The 24,192-nt window shown below is 39.1% G+C and overlaps 2 protein-coding genes and 1 long non-coding RNA gene across 3 annotated transcripts in view; 2 read left to right on the top strand and 1 right to left on the bottom strand.

Annotated features, from left to right (window-relative positions):
• Positions 1 to 5,554: 5,554 nt before the first annotated feature.
• On the top strand, positions 5,555 to 7,107 carry LOC120108688 (secreted RxLR effector protein 161-like). Its single transcript, XM_039122364.1, has 2 exons — positions 5,555 to 6,272; positions 7,097 to 7,107. The coding sequence occupies exons 1-2, from the start codon at positions 5,555 to 5,557 to the stop codon at positions 7,105 to 7,107; spliced, it is 729 nt and encodes a 242-aa protein (XP_038978292.1).
• A 1,041-nt stretch (positions 7,108 to 8,148) lies between these two features.
• LOC120108687 (cationic amino acid transporter 1-like) overlaps positions 8,149 to 24,192 on the top strand; it is a 60,526-nt gene continuing 44,482 nt past the window's right edge. The window contains exon 1 of the mRNA XM_039122363.1: positions 8,149 to 8,320. Coding sequence (XP_038978291.1) covers positions 8,149 to 8,320 — 172 coding nt within the window. The remainder of the gene's footprint in view (positions 8,321 to 24,192) is intronic.
• Positions 11,619 to 12,572, bottom strand: LOC120108686. Its single transcript, XR_005509945.1, has 3 exons — positions 12,512 to 12,572; positions 12,005 to 12,405; positions 11,619 to 11,915 (listed from the first exon to the last, which is right to left on the bottom strand). It is a non-coding gene; the product is annotated as an uncharacterized LOC120108686 (long non-coding RNA).

Genomic DNA, 24,192 nt, shown 5'->3' with positions numbered 1-24,192 from the left:
TGGAAGCTTCTCCAAAATACAGATACAAAGCGGGGGTCCCGATCAGATACAATGCTTACTGGTACCCCATGTAAGCGCACAATATCATCAATATACCTCTGAGCTAGCCTGTCAAGTGAAGTGCCAACCCTAAAGGATAAAAAGTGAGCTGACTTCGTGAGGCAATCAACAATCACCCACACTGCATCATTCCTCCTTACTGTCCTTGAAAGTCCAGTAACAAAATCCATAGTAATGTGCTCCCATTTCCACTCTGGAATCTCTAGTGGTTTTAGCAAACCAGCCGGCCTCTGATGCTCAGCTTTTACTTGCTGACATACCAAGCACCGAGCTACAAATCCTGCTATCTCTCTCTTCATGCCGTTCCACCAGAAGTGTTCCCGTAAATCTCTATACATTTTAGTGCTGCCGGGATGAATAGAGAAACGAGACTGATGAGCTTCCTCCAGAATCTCTCTTTTTAGATCAGCATCCCTGGGCACACATAATCTACTGCCAAAACGCAGAGTACCATCCGGGTGGATTCGGAGTTTGGGTCGTAACCCTCTCTCCACATCATTTTTAAGCTGACATAAATGTGCATCTGTCTGTTGAGCAGCTTTTATTCTTTCTATCAAGGTAGGTTGCACCAACAAACTAGCCAACATACTTCCAGCACCCTTGGTAATCACCTCGATCTGCATCATATCAAAATCTTTCAAAATCTGCTTCTGAGTGGTAAGCAAAGATATGGAGCCCACTGCTGACTTCCTACTGAGAGCATCTGCCACATCTCCCACTCGCACATGATGGGCTTGCCAAGACCAAAAAAAAAACTTTCAACTTCCATCCAAATTCTATGCGATTCATACTTAGCAAATGAACCGTGTGACCCACGAGTACACCTGCACTTGGGAGCTCAATACTATGCACCTGTTAGGGAAAAAACATAGTGGCTACTACCCAGAAGGAAAATATAATAATTAGTATAAAAGTGTCTCGTTGTGCCCCAGACGCATTTTGTTACATTAGTTAAAGCATATCTAATCCCTCTAAGACTATGCTTAACTTTCTTTTCCTCGCCATGTATCCACAATTATGTTCAAGCCATATCATAGCGACATAATTGGTCGACCGGTGAATACATGTGGTAGATGTAATCAATAATGGTCTTCCTTTCGAACTAATGTATCTTAGTTTCAGATCAACCATTTTCCTAGACATATCCCATAAGGCTAAATTATTTTATCACCATTGGAAACATGCTAAAGTAACGAATATTGATCTGTCACTTTGATAACATCGTTGAAAGTCAAATAGGGTACTGAAAAAAAAGGAGGCTAAATCAGAATGTCATGCCTCAAAGAAAGGAACTCACACAGTGAGGATGCAGGGAATCCATTTATAATCACTCACTTCCTATATGGGTCAAACCAAGCACATGTAGTATGAATTACATGCTATGATGGTCTCTCTGAAAAGAGCATACGTCTATTTGCCAATAATTACCATCATACAGATCTTGACCCAGTTGCAAGCTTACATTATACAAAAACAAACAACTGGTCCAAGTTCTCTATTAGCTCACTATCAACAGCGCCTAATAAAGTACTCGCATCTGGCTATTTAGCCAGGCTAACATGATTGTGGGACTATCATGATTTCGGTCCAAAATTACATATCCATATGTTAGGTGTAGACCTCATCTTGACTCAAGTCAAGGCAACACTTATAATCCCTAAATAAATAAATTTGCTAATTTTAGCTTACCACTGCAATGTCAAACAAGCATATTTTTTTTTATAATGCTTCATTTACAGTGTTTAACATCATAGTGTCTCATCTCAGCTCACTTTCACAGCGCCTGAGGTGGTCGCTTGTGTGAGAAAGCCGACCTGTGCCTGGTGACGTACCTTTTAATATATATGTGTGTTTGTGCTGTATATAAAAAAAAATTTCCATTCATCCAGGAATAATATAAATTGAAATGAAACAAATATCTATTCATCAATGATAGAGTATTATACATTCAAATCATAGTGATCCTTCACGACGCACTTTCTTACTAAACTCTATGCAATCCCAAAGACTCAACATGAAATAAAAATACATCTCTGGGAATAGGTTTAGTAAAAGGGTCTGCAATCATCAAACGCGTTGAAATATATTTTAGGACCACTTCCTTCTATGCTACTATGTCTCTAACAAAATTATTTTTAGTATCAATGTGTTTCGTCCTGCCATGATACTTAGGATCTTTTACATATGCAATGGCAGCTTGACTATCACAATGAACTGTCACGGGTTCTGCAGCACTTACTATTACACCCAAGCTTTGCAGAAATCTTCTAAGCCAAACTGCTTCCCGCACTGTAGCTGAACAAGCAATAAACTCAGCCTCCATCGTAGATAAGGCTGTACATGTTTGCTTCTTGCTACGCCAAGAGATAGCACCATTATTAAGCAAGAATACATATCCTGAAGTTGATTTGCGTTCATCCAGATCTCCTGACCAATCAGCATCTGAATAACCACTTAAGCGCAAATTATCTCCTTGATAGCAAAGAGAATAATCTGCAGTGCCTTTGAGATATCTAAGGATCCTTTTGACAGCTTTCCAATGCAACTTTCCAGGATTGGCTTGATAACGGCTCACTAACCCGACAGCATAACATATATCAGGTCGAGTACACATCATGGCATACATCAAACATCCAATAGCATTGGAGTAGGGAACATTAGCCATTTCCCTTTTCTCATCTGGAGTCTTAGGACACATTTTGAGATTCAGGCCTTCGCCTTTTGCTATAGGAGTGTCTATGGGGTTGCAGTTTTGCATATTAAATCGTTTAAGAATCTTTCTAATATAAGTCTCTTGCGACAATGCAAGAAGCCTCTTTGAACGATCCCTAAGAATTTTAACTCCAAGCACATAAGCTGCTTCCCCCATATCCTTCATCTCAAAATTTGAGAACAACCATTTCTTTATGGTAACAACAAACTCCTTATCATTCCCAGCCAACAAAATATCGTCCACATATAATGATAAAATCACGAATTTATCGTGAAAGCCTTTGACATATACACAATGGTCTTCATTGATCATCGTAAACTCATATAAAGTTATAGCTCGATGAAATTTTAAGTACCACTGTCTAGATGATTGTTTTAGGCCATAAATAGATCGCTGGAGCTTGCAAACTTTGTGCTCCTGTCCTTTTACAACAAAACCTACAGGTTGTTCCATGTAGATTTTCTCATCCAATTCTCCATTGAGAAATGCTGTCTTAACATCCATCTGATGTAATTCCAAATCTAAATGTGCAACGATGGCTAGGATAAGGCGAATGGCGGCAAACCTAACTACTGGAGAGAAGGTTTCCTCATAGTCTATACCCTCTTGTTGGGTATATCCTTTTGCCACTAGGCGTGCCTTATATCTTTCAATAGATCCATCTGCCTTTTGCTTAATCTTGAGAACCCATTTGTTCCCAATTGTTTTACGATCTGATGGAAGATCAACCAAGTCCCAGACATGGTTTGCATTCATAGACTCCATTTCTTCCTCCATCGCCTTTTTCCACTCTTCCTTTGCAGTGCATGAGAGAGCCTCTTTAATTGACTTTGGCTCAAAAATATCATGTGAAGCTACCATAAAAGCTTCCCCTTCGATGTCAAAACGACGACGAGGGACAATTTTACGAGCGCTTTTACGCAATTGTAATTCTTGTGGAATCAATCCACTAGTTATTGTGTCGCTCCCACTAGGTCCAAGAGGTTGAGACAATTTCTCAGTCACCTCAACTTGTTGTATAGGTGCGGCACAAACATCAGGATCTTCCACCTCGAAAAATTGGAAATCCTTTATTATCTCACCCTTGCTAGGAAAATCATTCTCTAAGAACGTGACATCTCGTGATTCAATTTCAGTCCAACTTCTATCTGCCTGCTCACTAATGAATACATATCCTTTAGAGTATTCCGAATATCTTATAAAGATACACTTCTTTCCTCTCGGACCCAATTTTCCATATTTGTGAGAGGATTCATGAACATAGGCAGCAGACCCCCTGGGTCGTAAATTATTTAGATCAGGTTTTCTACCTGTCCATAATTCATAGGGTGTTGAAGGGACCGATTTGGAGGGCACACGGTTAAGTATATAGGCTGCAGTTAAAAGAGCATCTCCCCAATATGAAATACGAAGTTTCGCTTGCGCCATCATTGACCTAACGATCTCTAAAAGTGTTCTATTCCTTCTCTCTGCAATACCATTTTGCTACGGAGTTCCAAGAATAGTTAATTGTCGATCTATTCCTTTCTCATCACAAAGCATTTTAAACTGCTCAGATAGATATTCACGCCCACGATCAGTTCTTAGAACTTTAATTATTTTATCTAACTGATTCTCAACCAAAATCAAATATCGTCTAAAGCAATCTAATGCTTCTGGCTTATGGGAGATCAAGTAGACATGACCAAAACGCATGAAGTCATCTATAAAAGTGATGAAATATGAGGCTCCATGCCTCGCCCTCACATTCATTGGACCACAAATATCAGAGTGGATTAATTGCAATGGAGTTTGTGCTCTGGTTCCTTTACCAAATGGTTTTCTAGTTGTTTTTCCAGCTAGGCAATGCTCACAAATGGACAGTTCTATTTTAGCGAGTGAGCCCAAAAGGCCTACTCTAGCTAGTCTATTCATTCTATCTTGTCCAATAAACCCTAATCTAGCATGCCACACATCCAGATTATTATTCACATTGCTTGAAGAAGCAATTAAAGAAAAACAGCTATCATCATAATTAACATTAGTACTGTAATCTTCATCCAATACTATAAAACCATCTGATAAATAACCAGAGCCATAATAAGTTGGCCCAAGATACACATCAACATAAATACCATGGAAATTCAAACTATATCCTAAGCTGAGAAGGGCAATTACAGAAACCAAGTTTCGTCGAATATCCGGTGCATAGAGGACATCATGTAGGAGCAAGGTACGACCACCATGTAGTACCAACTTGCAAGTGCCAATACCTTTTACTTCAACTTTAGAATTATCTCCAACATATATCCACCTAGTGCCTGGACTGATTCGTCGATACTCCACAAAAGCTCTTCTGTCTCTAGCTACATGGTCTGTGGCTCCTAAGTCTACAGTCCACATAGGACGTGATTCAGTAAGCAAACAACAGCTAGAAACATAAATATAATTTAATATAATGGAGCTAGGAGATACCTTCTCTCCTGTCTTCGGCTCGGCGCATTCACGAGCGAAGTGACCCGGCTTGCCACAATTATAGCAGCACATTTTGGTCTTGTCCTTCTTTTTACCACCGCGCTTGCCTCTCTTGCGCCGGTTAGCTTTGCCGAATTTATATGCTTGCCCTTTCTCTTTACCCATTTTGAAAGATTTCCATCCTCTCTTTCGCTTAAAACCAGAAGCCTTGCGTGAGCTAGATTCAGCTATATAAGCTAGCCCAGAAGATTTAGCTGCCTCAAGGCGCTCATCTTCCATAAGGAGTTTGTTGTTACCATAAAGAAATGGTTGTTCTCAAATTTTGAGATGAAGGATATGCGGGAAGCAGCTTATGTGCTTGGAGTTAAAATTCATAGGGATCGTTCAAAGAGGCTTCTTGCATTGTCGCAAGAGACTTATATTAGAAAGATTCTTAAACGATTTAATATGCAAAACTGCAACCCCATAGACACTCCTATAGCAAAAGGCGAAGGCCTGAATCTCAAAATGTGTCCTAAGACTCCAGATGAGAAAAGGGAAATGGCTAATGTTCCCTACTCCAATGTTATTGGATGTTTGATGTATGCCATGATGTGTACTCGACCCGATATATGTTATGCTGTCGGGTTAGTGAGCCGTTATCAAGCCAATCCTGGAAAGTTGCATTGGAAAGCTGTCAAAAGGATCCTCAGATATCTCAAAGGCACTGCAGATTATTCTCTATGCTATCAAGGAGATAATTTGCGCTTAAGTGGTTATTCAGATGCTGATTGGTCAGGAGATCTGGATGAACGCAAATCAACTTCAGGATATGTATTCTTGCTTAATAATGGTGCTATCTCTTGGCGTAGCAAGAAGCAAATATGTACAGCCTTATCTACGATGGAGGCTGAGTTTATTGCTTGTTCAGCTACAGTGCAGGAAGCAGTTTGGCTTAGAAGATTTCTGCAAAGCTTGGGTGTAATAGTAAGTGCTGCAGAACCCGTGACAGTTCATTGTGATAGTCAAGCTGCCATTGCATATGTAAAAGATCCTAAGTATCATGGTAGGACGAAACACATTGATACTAAAAATAATTTTGTTAGAGACATAGTAGCACAGAAGGAAGTGGTCCTAAAATATATTTCAACGCGTTTGATGATTGCAGACCCTTTTACTAAACCTATTCCCAGAGACGTATTTTTATCTCATGTTGAGTCTTTGGGATTGCATAGAGTTTAGTAAGAAAGTGCATCGTGAAGGATCACTATGATTTGAATGTATAATACTCTATCATTGATGAATAGATATTTGTTTCATTTCAATTTATATTATTCCTGGATGAATGGAAATTTTTTTTTATATACAGCACAAACACACATATATATTAAAAGGTACGTCACCAGGCACAGGTCGGCTTTCTCGCACAAGCAACCACCTCAGGCGCTGTGAAAGCGAGCTGAGATGAGACACTATGATGTTAAACACTGTAAATGAAGCATTATAAAAAAAAATATATGCTTGTTTGACATTGCAGTGGTAAGCTAAAATTAGCAAATTTATTTATTTAGGGATTATAAGTGTTGCCTTGACTTGAGTCAAGATGAGGTCTACACCTAACATATGGATATGTAATTTTGGACCGAAAACATGATAGTCCCACAATCATGTTAGCCTGGATAAATAGCCAGATGCGAGTACTTTATTAGGCGCTGTTGATAGTGAGCTAATAGAGAACTTGGACCAGTTGTTTGTTTTTGTATAATGTAAGCTTGCAACTGGGTCAAGATCTGTATGATGGTAATTATTGGCAAATAGACGTATGCTCTTTTCAGAGAGACCATCATAGCATGTAATTCATACTACATGTGCTTGGTTTGACCCATACAGGAAGTGAGTGATTATAAATGGATTCCCTGCATCCTCACTGTGTGAGTTCCTTTCTTTGAGGCATGACATTCTGATTTACCCTCCTTTTTTTTTCAGTGCCCTATTTGACTTTCAACGATGTTATCAAAGTGACATATCAATATTCGTTACTTTAGCATGTTTCCAATGGTGATAAAATAATTTAGCCTTATGGGATATGTCTAGGAAAACGGTTGATCTGAAACTAAGATACTTTAGTTCGAAAGGAAGACCATTATTGATTACATCTACCACATGTATTCACCGGTCGACTAATTATGTCGCTATGATATGGCTTGAACATAATTGTGGATACATGGCGAGGAAAAGAAAGTTAAGCATAGTCTTAGAGGAATTAGATATGCTTTAACTAATGTAACAAAAGGCGTCTGGGGCACAACGAGACACTTTTATACTAATTATTATATTTTCCTTCTGGGTAGTAGCCACTATGTTTTTTCCCTAGCAGGTGCATAGTATTGAGCTCCCAAGTGCAGGTGTACTCGTGGGTCACACGGTTCATTTGCTAAGTATGAATCACATAGAATTTGGATGAAAGTTGAAAGTTTTTTTTTTGGTCTTGGCAAGCCCATCATGTGGTTTAGTTGGGCCGCCCATGCTGGGCTAGCCTGACCAAATCTTTTAACCAACATGATCCAAGTTTGAATTTAAAGAGGGAGTAGTTATAAGATAGAAGAAACTACCGGGTAGTTTTTTCCTCTCTCATTCCCTCTCTTATCTGCATACAATTGACATTTTATAATACTAGAAAAGAAAGAGAGGAACAAGAGGGAAGGGCTCTAAGCAAGAAATTAACTTTCTTCCATCTTATCTTTGCAAAAGCATTTGAACGGTGATTGGTGTGTTCTTTCCATTGTGATTGAACATTTGGCCTGAGTATTTTATTGGAAGAGATTATTCACGTGATTCAACCTCTAGATCCTGGAAAATTATTTTCTTTTGGTATTCCTTCAGGTAATTCTTAAAACCTGAAATTCTTTTATATAGATATACATCATTTTTTCAGATTATCAATGTGGTTCGGCGTCAGTTGTGTCGTCGGTGCCGGCATCTTTGTCCTTACCGGCCAGGAGGCCCATGATGCCGCCGGGCCACCTGTGGTGCTCTCCTATGTTGTCTCTGGTGTTGCTGCCATGCTGTCGGTTCTATGTTACACCGAGTTTGCTGTGGAAATCCCAGTAGCAGGTTTGGCGTAAATATATATTGTCCTTTTTGTGTTGAATACCACATGGAGATATATGTTGAATTAACGTTTGTGCAGAATTTATGCTTTTCCTTGCTTTTCTTTTTAATCTATTTTGAAACGAGTTCTTCTTTGCAACCAAAAGATTTCATAATTAAGCAATTTGAAAACAAAAGGCTGTTTATACTAGTTCCATTTTTCGTCTTTGATTATTGAAAACGAAAGCAGAAAACAAAGCAATACCAAGCCGGCTCTTTTAAAAGGTTTAGGAAATCTTAGAGAAGATAAGCTCTTGAAGATGGCAATATTCTTTGCCTGTTATTGACAATTACGGCTAATTCATGTTTCCATTAACTTTTGGTAACACTCGTCGCTTGTGTTTTGTCTGTCTTTCTTCATAGTTAAGCTTCGTTTTGCACACAATTTAAGAATTTAATATGGACTTATCATCAAGACACTACAAAAGAAAGGATATCTCTCGGCGCTTTTTTTGGTCTCTCCCGATGCTTTTAAGCGTCGGCGAATTTCCAGCCCACGCATCGCAAAGCGTGGCTCAGACGTCGGGCAGGTGAGCGTGGGTCGGGTTTAACCCGACGCGTCAAAAAAGCGTCGTCGCTCTATGCCGACGCTTTTAAGCGTCGTTCATTTTATACAAACCCGACGCTTAAAAGCGTCGGCGTACTTGAACCGACGCTTCCCACCGTATTTGTGTTGGACTATGCCGACGCTTTTAAGCGTCGTTCATTTTATACAAACCCGACGCTTAGAAGCGTCGGTGTACTTCAACCCACGCTTCCCACCGTATTTTGTGTTGGACTATGCCGACGCTTAAAAGCGTCGGTTTATGCTACTTGACCGACGCAATAAAGCGTCGTTAAACATCAAACCTATGGGTTGCGAACTTCTGGTAGTTGTGAACTTGAGGTTTGCTTTCTCTGTCTCTATATTGAAGACCACCAGCATCTTCACCATCCAAGGCTGATGGGTTAGAACGAGGAACTCGTTGCATGGCAGTTCTTCTTGCAGTCCTCCAGACAGGTGGGCATGCTGTATTTTCATCCAGACCAAAAAGATTTCTAGAAACAAGTGGATCAGTGGAACCATCTTTGAGTATTTCAATTTGAACAGGGTGTCCTATAATTGCTTTGCCATTCAATCTGCTCATCAGAGAAACCAGAGGAACATGCTCACCTTGATAACTTGCTTGAACCTTCAAATCCACATCAAACAGCATAGGCCTCGTCCTGTCACTGAGACGAGCAGCATAAACTGTCTCATAACACTCGTCAGAATCTTCCTGGTATGCCCTACGAGCCACATGATATGGGCCTCCAGATTTCCAGACTGATGGGGAAATCATATGAGAATCATTGTCAGAATCTTTGAAGCTAATGTGACTTCTCCCACGATCTCTAGCTGCTTTCAGAACAGAGGAATATCTTCGATTACCATACCCAGTCAATTCTGCACCACCCACATCCTTACCAATCAAATCAACTTCATCACGAGCATAGTTAAACCTCATACATGAATCAACATAAATTACATAAATTACACTAGTCATCAGATCGCACTATTTCTCCAAATCAACATAAATTACATGGTTCATAGATATATTATATAAAGTATCATTTGGTTGAAGAGACATAGTTTGCCAAGAAGCACATCCATCATGGAGGCTAGACATGGAAAAGCAAGCACGTGTTACCTTAAAAACTAAGATTTACCAACAATCAGTGCAGCAGTAGCTCTGTTCCACTGCTTCCAACACTAATTATAACAAGGTATGCATTTCTACACCACTGGGATTAGTAAGATAGAACAAGAAGTTCCGTACAGATGACACAAAACATTTAGTCTACGAATACATAAACCATCAAAGTAGCTTCCAAAAATTCCTGTGGCTTACTTCCACAGCTTACTTCCACTGCAACACCCCCCATGCTTACTTCCACAGCTTAACAGACTTGTCATGGCTAGCAGAGGCCACCATTCCTGTGGCTTGTGACTGTGCCAATGCTGCAATAAGACCTTCGTGTGCCTGGACCGTCATGGTTTGGTTCTCTATCACATTCCACAGCTCCAAAGACTGCAAGAATTGAAAGAATACAGAACAAAAATTAGCAAAAGCACACAATCAAGTAAAATACAAACGATCAAGATTGCTGGCCAGCAAAATAGAACCACAAGAATGATCTATCAGGTTTCTCATGTATGACAAGTAGCCCTGCTAACCATCGAAGAAGAACAAGAGGAAGAAAAGCAAAATCTACAGTTTACTTTCATGAAGAAGATGTATTCCAGTTACCTCATCTAGATCGTGGGAGTCAAGTCGTCTAGCCGGACTGCCTGTCCTGAAACCATGTTCCTGTCAAGTCAACATAGAACATACTAATTAAAGTCCTTTCCAAGATCTATACCCGATCATACTGCAACAACCGCCGCTGTTTTTTTAGTACCAAAAGCCTGCCCAATATTTTCAATAACTGCGGCTCCCAGTCCAACATGTAAAGCAGAAGAAAGCATACCTTCCTTCTGGCCGAGCAAACAGTAGGATTACCCAATACAAATTGTTCCCATTATCTAAAGTTTCAGAGAATGAAATCAAAGTTTACCCAGCAAATATTTGCATGTTGCCAGTGAATCATGCACAAGAAAGGATGACCATCTTACTGTTCAATTATGAAGCACCATGGTTACAATTCCAAACATTATAGCAACATCTCTATCATTCTTGAATCACACATAAGTTTAGCCTGCATCTATAATACAGATTCCTCTACAAATGCAGCATCGAGAGCTGTGTACAGAGACATGTACAGACTCAATGATACTGGACTTGGGTCCCAAATAATTATTGCATCCTTTTACATACTTGGGAGTCAGAACTCCCTATCTGGGAAGAGAATGGGAGCAATTAGAGACCAGATGTAGAGAGCTGCTGTGGCCCACCCAGTCACAATCCTGACCCACACAGAGGGCCACCCAACATCAACAAGCTTACCACTTTCACCAACGGACGTGGACCAGCCAGTAAGAAGCATAGCCGAGTACATGCTGGCAAGGGAGAAAATGAGGTGGAAGAAGGAATATGAAGAGGAGACAGGCTTAGCCTCATCCTTCTTCCTGTCTTCCTGCTCCTCTACCTTGTCAAAAGGAAGCAAAGGCCTCTCAGAGCCTACACCAGGTGGAACACAGGAAACATCGAGCACATGTCAAAGGCCATCTAGAAAACTGAAGTCAATCAGTGAAGTATGTTTACAAATCAAAGATTGAATACAGACTGACACATACACTAACCTCGATCATTACATGAATCACCTTCATTTACCACAACAGTACCATGTAAACCATATAAGAAAGTTGTATTGCAATCAGAAAATGCCAGTTTGCAAAGTGATCATAAAGCAAATTAAACAAAATTAACCACCTAAAATATGGCATACAACTTAAATTTCTATAACTAACAAATGCATGTTTTTTAGCTGGATGATGCCAATTCAATACTTCAATTGATCAAGCAATAGTAATACGTGTTAAAAATTCTCACCCTGCAAATCCACTATGGATTAACTCAGCATTACTGGGATGCTGGACCTGTACCAAGTAGCAGCAAATGATCCATGTCAGTCACTAATTTGCAGAGAAAAGAGCGAGAAGACTTGTCAATAGTGCAAGGGTTATACCATTATACCAGTAATGGGACCGGTCTATTGGCCCTGGAGCCCGTTAGGACCTAAAATGGAGTGGAGTGTCTAGATAGTGTTTCTTTCTTTGGCTGAGGTTGACCGAATCTGCATTATCTATCTTAAACCGATCAAACTCTACAAACTAATTGTTATACATAAGATTTTGGAAACCATGTTCCTGTCAAGTCAACATAGAACATACTAATTAAAGTCCTTTCCAAGATCTATACTTATCAAAGTTCTGGCATAATCGTATTTTGGAAATTGAGGTAAGTATCAAAAAAAAAAATTTTAAAACAATCTAAAAACATTCATCTCAAAATCGTAAGTACACAATCTACGATGTATCAAGAGTCGACGGCATCATCATCTCTACGAGTAGATGAAGTATCAGCAACCTACAAGAAAAAAAATACTTTAGAAACTAAAAATACGAAAGTCATCACGCTCATACAAGAATACATTATAATTATATAAAATATTCAAATATATTTAGTTATGTACCGGAGGAGCAAATCTCTGCAAAAAAGATGAAATATGGTCAAGCTGATCCTGCAAAGATTGTATCTTCAACTCTTGGCTCTGCTTCAACTCCGCCATATCAGTCATATGACTCTGCCTCATCTCCTCTATCCTTGTCTCATATGACTGCTTTATCTGTGCCATCTCTGTCTTCAAACTACAAACCTCTGCAGTGCTAGTACCTTGTCTGGCATCTTAGGTATATCGGCTCACTGCAGACAGCTGAGTGGGGGTAACTCCGATACCGTAACCCCTCACCCGACCATAACGTTCTGGGCCCATCAATTCTGCATAGACCTGAGCCTCGACGCGACTGGCCGCGTCGGATGATGATGACTCCCCGACGCGCTCTGAAATGAGATTTGTAGCTCTTTCCTATATCTCTCTCAAAAAAATAAACAGTCACATTAATAATTTAAAGGAAGTAAAATTAATAATTATGATCAAATAAAAAATGAATACATACAACTATATCTCTCGACTCGTCCCGGACAAAGCTGCCATCTCGGTGAGTGTGGGTCATCTTATAAAACTCTACCTCACCAGGCTCCCTTCCATGCTCTACTATCTACACATACGGAAAGTATATGGGCAAACTATATATCATGATACGTGCTATATGTTAGTAGAGTTTCAAATAGTTTCAAAAGAACTTACGAATTTATTTCTACGTCTCGCATAACTCTTCGAGCCTGAAGTATGAGGAACTGCTTGAGATGCTCGTGCAGCTCTACCAATATTAGAATATGTCTGCCAAAATAAAAGCACACAGTATAATATGATTCAATGTATATATTTGCAATCTATATTAATAATAAAGATAATAGAAGATATTGAAACAATATACGTGACCTGTCCTCTTTTAGAAAACCAGTAATGAACAAGCTCCCTCCACTGCTGAGGGTATACATCAGGAGGAGTCACACGAGCAACCTCCTCCTCTGTCATACCTTCGCGCTTGAAGTCCGTCTTCAATTTTGCTTTATATTCTTTCCATTTGCGATTGAGGGACTTTAGCACCCAATCATGGCTCTCTGGAGGGAGTACAAACTTACCCTACAACAAGATTCAGAATGTTATAATAATATTAAACATCTAAAATAAAATTATGATACTAAGCAAATTAATATACAGGAGGTGTCGAATTAAAAAGAATAAATTCAATTCATTACCTGTATAAGTCTAAGAAGCTCAACCTTATACGAAGGAAGCATGTCATTCCACTTCGTATAGTTGAGTGGACACAGCTGACCCTTGCGTGCAACCGATCCTAAAAAGCTTGATAGTAGACTTCCAGCTCTATTGATGGGCTGCCCCAATTCGTTGCATCGGATGATGATCTTCTCACCCGGAGGAAGCTTCCACACATCCTTTGCTTGAGTGGGTCCCCATCTCGTCCTCACCGTCCCTTGTCCATCTATTAAAATTAAATAAAATATGTCTTAAAAAGTTGAAGACAAATATGAACATAAAATATGAACTTTAAATCGAATTATCCTGGATCCGGAGCTCATCCTCCGGGCAATCAGCAGGAGGCTCGCGCTGAGATCCTGACTCGTGCTGCTGATGCTCACATGGCTGCTGGGACTGTAGGGACTGATCAGAAGTAGATCCCACCTGAGAATGCTGGAACTCCACATCTCTAAATCGTCTCCCTCGGGGCATATTGTTACTTGGTATGCACAAAAAAGAATCAATATTTGGTTAAATGATAAATTTATACTAAATAAAGTTCCATTGCCATGGAGGCATCATCATCTTGCTAGAAATTTTAATGCTTTCATGGTCGTAAACATATTACTGCATGGTTGTAAGACTTGAAAAGAATGACATCAACTTTTGGTTGTTAGACTTGAAAAGAATGACTCAAATTGGATACGACATGCTACATTATAGATGTTCTTTTTGCTCTGAAAGAGACCACCAAGCTCAATTAATTGACACCACAGTTGGAGAGCATACAGAAATGATATCTGTATTCAAGATGAAGGATATATGTAAATGCAAGTGGGCAGCACATACTATGCTACATGGCCCGTTGGCCTCCCATCTGTCACTTACGGTCATCTTTTAAAACAGGCCACTTATCGACCACGCCAAATCAGCAGCGGCAGCAATTGCACAAGGAAATTTTAAACACGCATACATCATTCGTAACAGAACCTTTTTTCCCAAGAAAAAAATTGAAAAGGTTTCAGTCAGCAGAAGAAGGGCATGGGAGAAGGAAGACCTTGTGCATACTTCCTATGTCTGTCAGATGACTCAGATCTTTAGCTCAACAAAAAGCTAGCTTAAAGTCAAAATTCCTTTAAAGGAACAGGAGCAAAAGGCAATCGCATCTATGTTACAGTTCTTGCATATAAACAACTATCAACCCCTAGACCACCGAGGTTATTGTCTACAAGCCCCTGACCCCAAAGTAAAAAAGACAACCATCTTTAAAAAAAAAGGTGGAATAAAAAAATACAACAAAAAAAAAAATATATGACCCCACTGGAGCAGAATCTAGTACAAACTACAGCATTAAGAGTACTAAAATTGTCACTTCATAGCTGCACAAGAAGATCCTCTAAATTCAACAAAGAGCTCTGCAAGCACTTAGCTAACATATGTTTCCTTTTCCCATATATTATTATTTTTCTGTAGAGATTATGAGGACCAAGACATGCACTGAGAACAGATATGCTTGAAACCATTCTATTATCAACTAACATATATATTGCAAGATAGGTATAGTCAAATTGCACTGAGAACAGATATGCTTAAAACCATTCTATTATGGATGTCCAATCCTTTCTCAAATAACAAAATTTAAATCCAACAGAAACACACGTAGAAAGAACAATACAAGAGCATAATGCATTACCTCGTTGCTTAATTATGTGGAATATGCAAAAGGCTGACCTGCATAAAGGATTGTTGCTTAATACATCCAAATTTGTGGTCAGCAATCATGAATAAGAAACTGAATTGCTTCGCATATAAAAGGTAACTAGCAAAACAAGCGGCTAGTAAAATCACATATGATACCTTTGTGGGTACCATCATGCCAGGTGAAAGTATAAATTTTATAACGCGGAGAAAAAAATGATCCAAGCTCCCAAGTTGACCTAGAACTGTTACAGTTCCCATTATTCACCGTAGGGTCATATTTCTCAATTCACCCAATGCATAAGCAGTGCCACTTATATAAAAGCATTAGCATTGTATACATAAAATCTACTATGTTGTCGAATAATAAGAAAAATACAGGAAGAAAAGAAATAATTAACAATAAACTAGGAAACCAAACAATCCATATAGCGAAGGTAGACAGACACTCAAAGGGAAAGCAAAAAGCAGGAACAAAACTTTATATGGACCATCCAGCTATAAGTCATTGGGAACTGTGATTATTTTTCCAGCTCATACAGAACAAAGGCTTAGCAACTTAGTAAGGGTACAAGTACAAATGCCCCATTAAATGAGCTGATGGAAATCAATTCTAAAGCAAAAACCCACAATCTTTCAGGTTCCAACCTTATGAACTAGAAGATAAATCAATTCTATTCAACAAAAAACATTTCTCCACGATAACAGATAACAAAATTTCAGGTCCTTTCGATTAACATAAACTTGCTGATGGAACCAAACCAGAAATACAAGCATCGCAAATTAAACAAAGAAATTACGGGAAAAAAACTCAGAAAAATCAATAATATTCACCAGAATCCTATCTGAATACTTCTGCCTGATCCTCGCTGCCTCAGCCTTTCTCTTAGCTGCAAACAGAAACCAGAGAATCCAGAGAAAAAACACATGCAATTATGCGTCATATAAAGCAAACTTGTAAAGCATTTTTTTATAAGTTTTTTCTTTATAACACAAATAGTAAGCTGAGCAATATAAAGGAAAAAACAAAAACTTCTAACAATCAAACACATACTGAGATCAGAAGATCTTGTACACGGGATTCCTTCATTGCATCAAACTCGTTGGCGCATTTACTTCATCAGTTGACACAACATTATAAGGCATACACTGAGTGTAAGTATCATCGTCCTCCTCTTCCAACTTCTTTCCCATATCATACAAGTCCCTAGGTTTCGTTTTAATAACAAGAGACCAATTTTTATCTTTTGAGTCTTGCACAAAAAATACTTGTCGAGCTTGAGATGAAAAAACAAATGGATCATCTTTCAATAACACACCAGTATGTATCAACCTTGAAAAATTTACAAGTGTGAATCCATTTATGTCTTGCCTCAAACCTCTAGGTGAGTTTATATCCACTCAATCACATCGAAATAATACTACCTTAAAATTTTCATAATAATCCAGCTCATAAATATCTGTTAGAGCACCATAATAATTTTTTCCATCCGCCTCAACCATAACCCCACTATTTTGGGTTTTTCTAAATTTCTCACGCTCTTTAGGATGAAATTTAAAAACCATTTTTAATGAACCCACCATATCTGTTGACAATATTATTCGGACCTCGAGCAATGACTATTAACTCCTCGGAACAATTTCTCTCCATCATCATTGGTACCTAAAAAGAATTATAGAAGTAATGATTAATTTCTCTCTATAAAATTTAAAAAAAAGCTTAATATATTAGACATCTAACCTGTTTGAAAAGCCATTCTGAAAATAACTCAACCAACCATCGTTGCTCAATCCTTGGTGCAGGACGAATGTTATGGTTGAGACTTCGCTGAGCTATTAAAAATTCTCTGCACGATCAAGGTTATCTTTAATTAAATACCAATATTACATTCTCCTGACATGACAGTAAATTTAGATTTCAATTAACCGTACTAATCTGCGAGACTCGGATATTATATGGAACCAAAACAACCGGCCAAGTGCTGTATGTAGAACTCATAGTTCGAAAGGGATTAAACCCATCAGTAGCCAAACCCAGTCTGACACTGCGAGCATCAGAAGCAAATTCGGGATGCCTATCATCAAATGCTTTCCATGCGGGACTATCCGCTGGGTGTCGTAACATTCCATCCTTTGTACGGCCTTCGTCATGCCATCTCATCGAGGAAGCCGTCTTCGGTGATGCAAACATCCTTTTCAATCTTGGTATAAGAGGAAAATACCTCAAAATTTTAGCCGATTTTTTCTTAGTCGGTGCAGCATCCACTTCAGTCAACGAATCATTCTCGTCATCTTTATGTTTTCCCCATCGTGAAGTTCCACATATTCGGCACGACTCTTGGTTCCTATTTTCACCACGATATAAAATGCAGTCATTCGGACAACTGTGTATCTTCTCATATCCAAGGTCCAACTCTTTTATCAGTTTTTTGGCTTCATATGAAGATGATGGCAGAGTAACACCTTCCGGAAATGCATCCTTTAATAATTGAAGAAGCATGGTAAAAGACTTGCTGGACCACCCATTCAAATATTTCAAATGTAATAAATGCAGAAGAAAAGAAATCTTCATAAAATTCTTACAACCCGGATACAGTTCTTGATCACAATCTTTCACCAAGTTATCATAATGAGTTGTGTCATCAGCATGTATAGATTCCTCAACATGCATGGACTGATCAATAACTGCACGCTCATCTTCTCCTACAGTTCTGATATTATGTCCAAGAGCATCTCTAAGTAGGCCCCTTATATCATCTTCTTCTACAGAATTTTGTTCCGTGTCACTACATCCAAAATTGAAGGTGTCTTCTAGATCGGAGGGTTGGTTACATGAAGGTATGAACTCTCCATGGAGTACCCATTCAGTATAACCCTTTAGAAAACCATTCCATACCAAATGTTCTTCAACAATTTTTGGATCAAGAGCAGAACCGTTTACACATTTTTGACATGGACATAAAATCTTCCCGTTCATATTAGATTTCTCAAAAGCAAACTTAATGAAATTCTGAACTCCATCCAAATATTCAGCACTAGATCTTAACTTATTTATCCAACTTTTGTCCATTCTATTAGAATACCGATTGAACTGCAGTTTTTTAAAAAAAGATAAACAAAATTAAGTAAAATGCAAAGTAATTAATGTAATTAATGTTCATGTGCTGCACCCTACCCATCGTGCGGATTTATTTCCCACAATGGGGTCCACTTGTAATTAAAGGTCCACATGTAATTAAGGCCCGAAACCAAATGCAACAGAAGAAGTATATTATGCAGCTGAATGGAATGAGAATGAGAAAGAGAAAGGTTACCACTCAGCAAGCTTAAAGTTTACAGATAACAGTGTCGGTGAAAGGGGTGAAAGAGAGGGCTCTTCACCTACAATCCCTGTGGATGTACCAACACAAGCATGAACACATGAAATTTATTTAAGAATGTCAACAACAACCAGTTCGAGAAACATCAACTCACCTACTGTTTGATTTCTTATCCTTGCAAGTTGTTAAAAAAAACTCATAGCTGGTATCCTAAACTACTGGGATACCAGCTATGATAGTTAAAGCAGAGATAGTAGCTAGACAAGCAGGAAAAGTTCTGCCAGAATATTTAATTCAAAATCATGTTCTCAAGAAGAAAGCTACATTAAATATCATATAAAGTATATTCGATGATATTGATACAACAAGAATGTCTCCCTGCATCTACTGAACAACTAGAATATAAGATTCCTTTTTTGGTCTAAACTTTGCACTTATCCTACTCTAATTAGGACTCCTCAAATTGCAATTAGAACAGAGAAATGATAGAAACTAAAGCCCTGCAATATATAGCTTGCTTGAACTATCAGTTGTTTAACATGTATAAGCTTCTATTGTGTCAATCTTTTTGATCATCAGTTGTTTAACATGTGCTCCAATTGAATGACATGGATACTCTAATACCAAACCAATTTGATCTCTATACTCTAGAGCTCTTGGGCACAGTTCAGCTAATGAGGACAATTCACGTTTGGAAAGATTTCTGGTGATCAAAGATTAGAAAAACAACAAAAATAAAGAAACTTTGATTATTGAACTATCGATTATATTTCTTCACAAGAAAAATAGAATTGGTGAGAACTAACCATAAATAGTAGCAAAAACAAGACCACCAGTAACAACATAGAGCATCATTAATTTGTAAGGCATCAAAGTTTTTGAATCAGTCATGGGCAATTCATGAGTAAATCATAAAATCTATGATAATGGCAAATAATTAAATATTCTTGTTACTTTATTACCAAGGATAATCTGGAGGATCAAATTCCACTAACCAAATAATAATGAACAGCTACACTAACGCACTGCACCACAGTTTGAAATTTGAGTATGCAAAAATTTAAAAAAAAACACCGTGTTTTTCATTATATTTGGTTGTGAAAATAATAAAGGTCTAACTGCTAAAACTCTCAAATAAGGCATAACATAGAAGTACAGGGTTTGCATGTTACACACCTTTTAACCTGATATGATATCCTTCACACCTATAGAGCCTTGCTAACGAGCCTCGACGCATTTTTGAAGAGGCTTACCTCTAGATGCAAAGCGAAGTATGGCCTTATATGGCTTCTTAAAAAATGAAATCTATGACACTTACAATTCAAAGTCATAGGAAAACTTAAAACATTAGCACAGAGCTACTACATCAAACTCTTTTAAGACCTCTATATATCATAGAAGCTGTCTTCTGCAGATTCCAAAAAGAACTAAGAACATAAGAAAAAATAGCCTTCTGTGAGGGAGAACAACCATAACTGAAACGCAAAACACTACTGAAACTAACATTTTAAAAAACTGAGTGCACACTGTATCTAGACGGGCATCTAGACCTAGAATTTGATGCTTAGTTGGCTTTTTTTTTGTCGTGTGATGATCCTTGGTTTTAGAAGCCTAAGCAGAAAGTTTAATATAGCACACTGTATGAGAAAGACCTTTAGATGGAGGATGAACGTACTTTAATTCAAAATTTAATCAAATTCTAATTTCCAAGTGCTCGTTCCACCCATGTTTGTCTGCTTGCCTGCAGCGCAACTGTGAGTTTAATCAAGAGACGGAGAGATAAGATGGCAATGGATGAGGGGAAGGAGGAAGGCATGATTTGTGTTGGAGCAAAAGGACTGCAGTCTAAACTCAAAATCTTATGGGAGCCCTTATCTACCTTAAGTGACACAGAATTTTTGAACTCCCCTAAAGAGCGCGAGAAGGAGAGAGAGGAAAAGAAAAAGAAAGCTTCCTAGTCTTCCAAAATTCTTAGGACCCACAGGCGGTTCCCTTTATTCAGTAGGCCCTTTCACAGATGCTGGTTTGTGGAGGGGGGGAAAAGGGAAAAAGAAAAAAGATACCCGTTTCACTGTTCTTTGATTCCTAGTTTCTTTTCGCAAAGGAATGCAAGGGGATGTGGAATGATAGAAACTACAGAAGACAGAGGGAGAGGATGGAGTAGGAGAAACTACCTCGGGCGGAGCGCGTTGGGGTCGGTCGGTCGACGCCGGAGAGGAGGTAGGCCTTCTGGAACGTGGCCGTTGGCGTCAAGGAAGTCCCATTCGTGGCTTTCAGCCGTCGGAGAGGAGGGAGATGGGGGCAGCACCGGAGACGAAGGCAAGGGCAGCGCCGGAGAGAAAAATAAGGGGTATCGGGAGTAGCTAGGGCAAGAATGCGGGCTTGGGGTCGGGCGCTGGGTTTTAAGGGGGCCTTGGCGACGCTTATAAGCGTCGTTTTAGCATCAAGTCTACGACGACGCGTTTAAGCGTCGTCCACTGCTTCAAATTTCCCACGCTCACCAAGAGCGTCGGGAAAGCTTGGCGCGGGAGCAGGAAATGCCGACGCTTTCCCTTAGCGTCGGCATTTAAGCGTCGGCTTTTCACACTTTTACTGTAGTGAGATGAGGGGGCTGAGAATAAAGCTTTCGGTCAACATGTCCTTGACACTAGCATAGGTCGTCAACTGAGGGACTGTGAGCTAATTTGGCTAGGTTAGATTTAGAGGTTTGATTTCATTCCTACTCCAAACAATAATAAAAATATAAAAATATTATAATAATTAGTATAAATTAATTTTTCATAATATAACATAATATTAAATTATTTAACATATATTATGATAGAGTGTAATATAATATTATATTTATAGTATAATACAATAATAAAGGGATATCCTGCAGATTTTCATGACTATAAAGGGATATTTTATTACAGGTATTTTTAGTCCAAAAAGAAAAAAATATTATAACTCAAAACAACTTTCCGACGGGGCCTTAAAGTGCTTTTCTATAAAAACTTCAAAATGGAGCTTCTTCCGAAAAGTCATTTTTACCTCTTTCTGGCAAACCAAAATAGCTTTTCGAAATTTTTAACAAACACTCCTATTTTATCTAAAAGTGCTTTTGGATGGCGAAAAAGTACTTTTTGGCCTTCCAAAAACTCTAAGAAACGAGCTTAGTAGCTCAATATTTGTCAGAAAGCCACTCACATTACAGGATAATATAGTATTCTCGACGCTTTTTGGAGCCTATCCCGACGCTAAAAAGCGTTGCTAAAATATCTTCTGACGCTTATAAAAGCGTCGTAAAAGCGTCATCTATTCAAGAGTGGGAAAAACTTTTGCCGACGCTTTTCCAAAGCATCGCTAGAGGGGGATCTGCCGACACTTTTCCAAAGCATCGCTGGAAGAGAGGATCTACCGACGCTTTAAAGCACGTCACTACTGCTTTTTTATCCAAAAAAAATATCATTTGCGGTCTGCATATTCTCTTCTGTGGAGTGATTGATTAAACCTCTATTTGATTTTGATGAGATCAAAGCATTTGAGTATATCTTATGTTATACTAATGAATTCAATCTAGTATTTCAGGCATATATTTGTATATTTTCAATTAAGTGCCTCAAGCTTTGGTTCAAAATAAGTTGGACAAGTATTGAACCCTATTTGAACCAAAGGCTGATTCTCGAGTCGACTCCGGAAGATTACGAGTCGACTCCAAATGGTTCAGAGTTTCTGGCACGAGCTCGAGTCGACTCCGATACTCTACGAGTCGACTCCGACTGAGAATAGAAAGAAAGACAGAAAGATGGTTTTCAGATCCTGTCAGCGAGCCGACTCCAAAAGGCTTCCAGTCGACTTCGATGCTTGACGAGTCGACTCCCGACAGTTCCGAGTCGACTCCAAAGGGTAACAGACAGAACGATGGTTTTTAGACCCTGTTACCGAGTCGACTCCAGAAGGTTACGAGTCGACTCCGATATTTGGCGAGTCGACTCCCAGTTATGTCCGAGTCGACTCCCAGAGAAAGCAAGTCCAAAAGGCAGAGAACCATTTTCGGAGACCCTATGAAAGGGTCGACTCTAAGTGTTCCAGAGTCGACTCCCAAGTCAGCCGAGTCGACCCCAACAAAGTGCGAGTCGACTCCGAGGCATCTCAGATCAACAGACAGAGGATCGGTTTTTCGGGCTCTGAGAACCGAGTCGACTCCAAGAGGATCCGAGTCGACTCGAGAGAGAAATAAAGAAAAATAGATCTCTGAAATCCTGAGAACGAGCCGTCTCCAAAATGCCGAGTCATCTCCAGATCTTGGCGAGTCGACTCCAGGCTTCGACCGAGTCGACTCCAGGTTGGGACGGCACTTTAATTAAAATCCTGAACAGTGGGCGAGTCGTCTCCAGTAAAGCATGAGTCAACTCCAGCAACAGCCGAGTCGACTCCAACCCCAACGGATACATTGTCAGAAGGTGCAGACTGTGCAGAACAGCTACAAATCAGTGTCTAACGGCTATTTTTCAAAAGGAACTGTTTAAATAGCCAAAGTAAACAGTAGTAGACAACAAAAAAAGTTACTCCATCTGTGCATTAAGGCATTTCCAACTACCAAGAGTCCATTGAGAGAAAAGACAAGCAAAAGAAGGAAGAAACGTATTCAATTCATTCCTAGAAGTTTTTCCTTCGCATTCAAGGCTCTTCTTCTAACATCAAATCTTCAGTGCACTAAAAGAGGAGACTCAGAGTACGATAAGCCCTTTCTTTCTCTTCCGAAATCTGTTTCAGGGCTTCTAACTTTACTCTATTCATATTGTTTCATATTTGCTTTTTAAGAAGCTTTCCTTGTATCTTTTTCTAAACTGTTTTTCTTACTTGGTTCAATCAGGGAATTGAATCAAGGGTTCTAAGGTTTGTTGGTAAGCCAAAAAAAAAATCAACAATGTAAGGTTGTGGTTGGTGAACCGGAAAAAACCAACTGGGTTTGATTGTAATCTCGGAAAAATAATCGGGTAGTTCTAGTCGGTGAGCCTGTGAAAACCGACCGAGTTCGTTGTGATCTTACAAAAACAACAAGTTGGGTTGTGAACTTGTAAAACAACCGGCTGTAATCCTAGGGATTATAGTGAACTCCCAAGTGCGGCTTGGGGAGTGGACGTAGGAGCAAGATGTGGAGTGATTGATCATAACCCTATTTGATTTTGATGAGCTCAAAGCATTTGAGTATATCTTATGTTTACTAATGAATTCAATCTAGTGTTTCAGTGAAAATCTTATAAATTTATGGTTAAGCGCATCTAGATTTGGTTCAAGATATTTTGGATAAGTTAAGAAGTCAAGTTGAACCAAAGTCTGAGACTAGAGTCGACTCCGGGATATTACGAGTCGACTCCAAGCGTATCAGAAGCATTGGCACAGGCTCGAGTCGACTCCGGAACACTACGAGTCGACTCCGACTGAGAACAGACAGATGAACAGAAAGACTCAATTCAAAACCTGTCA

Source organism: Phoenix dactylifera, unplaced genomic scaffold, assembly GCF_009389715.1.
Source record: "Phoenix dactylifera cultivar Barhee BC4 unplaced genomic scaffold, palm_55x_up_171113_PBpolish2nd_filt_p 001487F, whole genome shotgun sequence".
NCBI classification, from domain to species: Eukaryota; Viridiplantae; Streptophyta; class Magnoliopsida; order Arecales; family Arecaceae; genus Phoenix; species Phoenix dactylifera.
This window is presented reverse-complemented; position numbering and strand designations above follow the sequence as displayed.